Source organism: Suricata suricatta, chromosome 10, assembly GCF_006229205.1.
Source record: "Suricata suricatta isolate VVHF042 chromosome 10, meerkat_22Aug2017_6uvM2_HiC, whole genome shotgun sequence".
In the NCBI taxonomy this organism is placed as follows: domain Eukaryota; kingdom Metazoa; phylum Chordata; class Mammalia; order Carnivora; family Herpestidae; genus Suricata; species Suricata suricatta.
In genome coordinates, this window is record NC_043709.1 from 83,825,065 (window position 1) to 83,826,400 (window position 1,336).

At 36.6% G+C, this 1,336-nt stretch overlaps 1 protein-coding gene and 1 long non-coding RNA gene across 3 annotated transcripts in view; both read right to left on the bottom strand.

Annotated features, from left to right (window-relative positions):
- Nucleotides 1-938, bottom strand: part of LOC115305692 (ankyrin repeat domain-containing protein 26-like) — an 8,150-nt gene extending 7,212 nt beyond the window's left edge. For both annotated transcript variants that reach the window (XM_029955940.1, XM_029955939.1), the window contains exon 1: nucleotides 827-938. In XM_029955940.1, coding sequence (XP_029811800.1) covers nucleotides 827-877 — 51 coding nt within the window. In that variant the 5' untranslated portion in view covers nucleotides 878-938. The remainder of the gene's footprint in view (nucleotides 1-826) is intronic.
- Nucleotides 939-991: 53 nt separating this feature from the next.
- The window catches only part of LOC115304929, a 6,621-nt gene continuing 6,276 nt past the window's right edge, over nucleotides 992-1,336 (bottom strand). Inside the window, exon 3 of the long non-coding RNA XR_003914681.1 lies at nucleotides 992-1,046. This is a non-coding gene — a long non-coding RNA (uncharacterized LOC115304929). The remainder of the gene's footprint in view (nucleotides 1,047-1,336) is intronic.

Below are 1,336 nucleotides of genomic sequence, written 5' to 3' on the forward strand. Positions count from 1 at the left end.
TTCTTTTTATTTTTATTGTTTAAAGTAGCCTCCATGCCCAGCCTGGAGCCCAATGCGGGACTTGAACTCACGACCCTGAGATCAAGACCTGAGCTGAGATCAAGAGTTGGACGCTTAATCCTAGGTGTCCCCATGGATTCTTTTAAATAGGAAACATCCATATGTGGTTAAGTGTTTGGAGGCTAAATATTCATTTACGTATAGGTGTGCAAAAACTGGGGTATAGCAAAACTTTAAAATGTTTATAAGACACTGCCAATAGAAAAGAAGTCAAAGCATCTAAGTGTACCTTTGGTGAGCAGGCAATAAGACTGACGTTCAAAACTCAAAGTTAATAGAAAGCTTTTCAAGAAATTTAAGTCAGTTTAGTTATATTTATTGAATAAAGTTAATAATAGGTATGTCTTGTGGGGCACCTGGTGGGTGGCACCATTGTTTGAAGTGTCCAACTCCTGACTCAGGTCAGAACCTCATGGTTTAGAGACTAAGCCCCACATTGGGCTCCGTGCTGAGCCTGAAGCCTGCTGGTATTCTCTCTTTCCCTCTCCCTTTGCCCCTCCCCTGCATGCACTCACTCACACACACTCTCTCTCTCAAATAAAATAAAAGAAGCAAAATAAAGTAAAAATAAGTATCTCTTAAAAATGAGAGATCCAGAGACTAAAAAGATAATCATAAAATTTACCTCACTTCTTTATTAGCACATATCATTATGACTTTTACTTAGTGTGTATTATTAGTCAAACAACTCAGAATTTCACCAAATTAATAGCAAAAATTGTATCAGAAAACTGATACCCAAGGTAAAACTAATAATATAACTAACCTTGGTCAAGTACGTGTCAAATGAAGACCGCTGATTTCTTGTAGGAGTCATTAAGTTTTCTCTTACAGTGAAATTTCTGTGGAGCACTGAAGTATTTTGGAGATTTCCAACATTCAGTGGTTCCAGCGCTGACCTCACATTAAGCGGGGTGAGGAAAGTTCTATGCTGCTGTTTCTCAAGCAGAAGTTGGATTTTGCTCTTTTCCAGATTCTTACTAGCCCTGAGAAGATTAAAAAACACAAGTATAATTTGTTTTTCCCTAAATTATTCTCAAATGAGTTACATTTTTTTAAGTTTTCATAATAGTAAATAGAATTTGCCATTAAACAGTGTTTTAACATTGAACATGTGACAGAGCACACCTACTATATCAAATTATAGTTTTAAAATTGTTCTAAAGAAGTACTTCTGTTTCTAGGGGGATTCCTAACTAACAATTCAAATGAGCGACGAGAAATGGCTGTCAGTGATGTACATGACTTAACAAGTCATACTTGCTGTCTTCTGGAA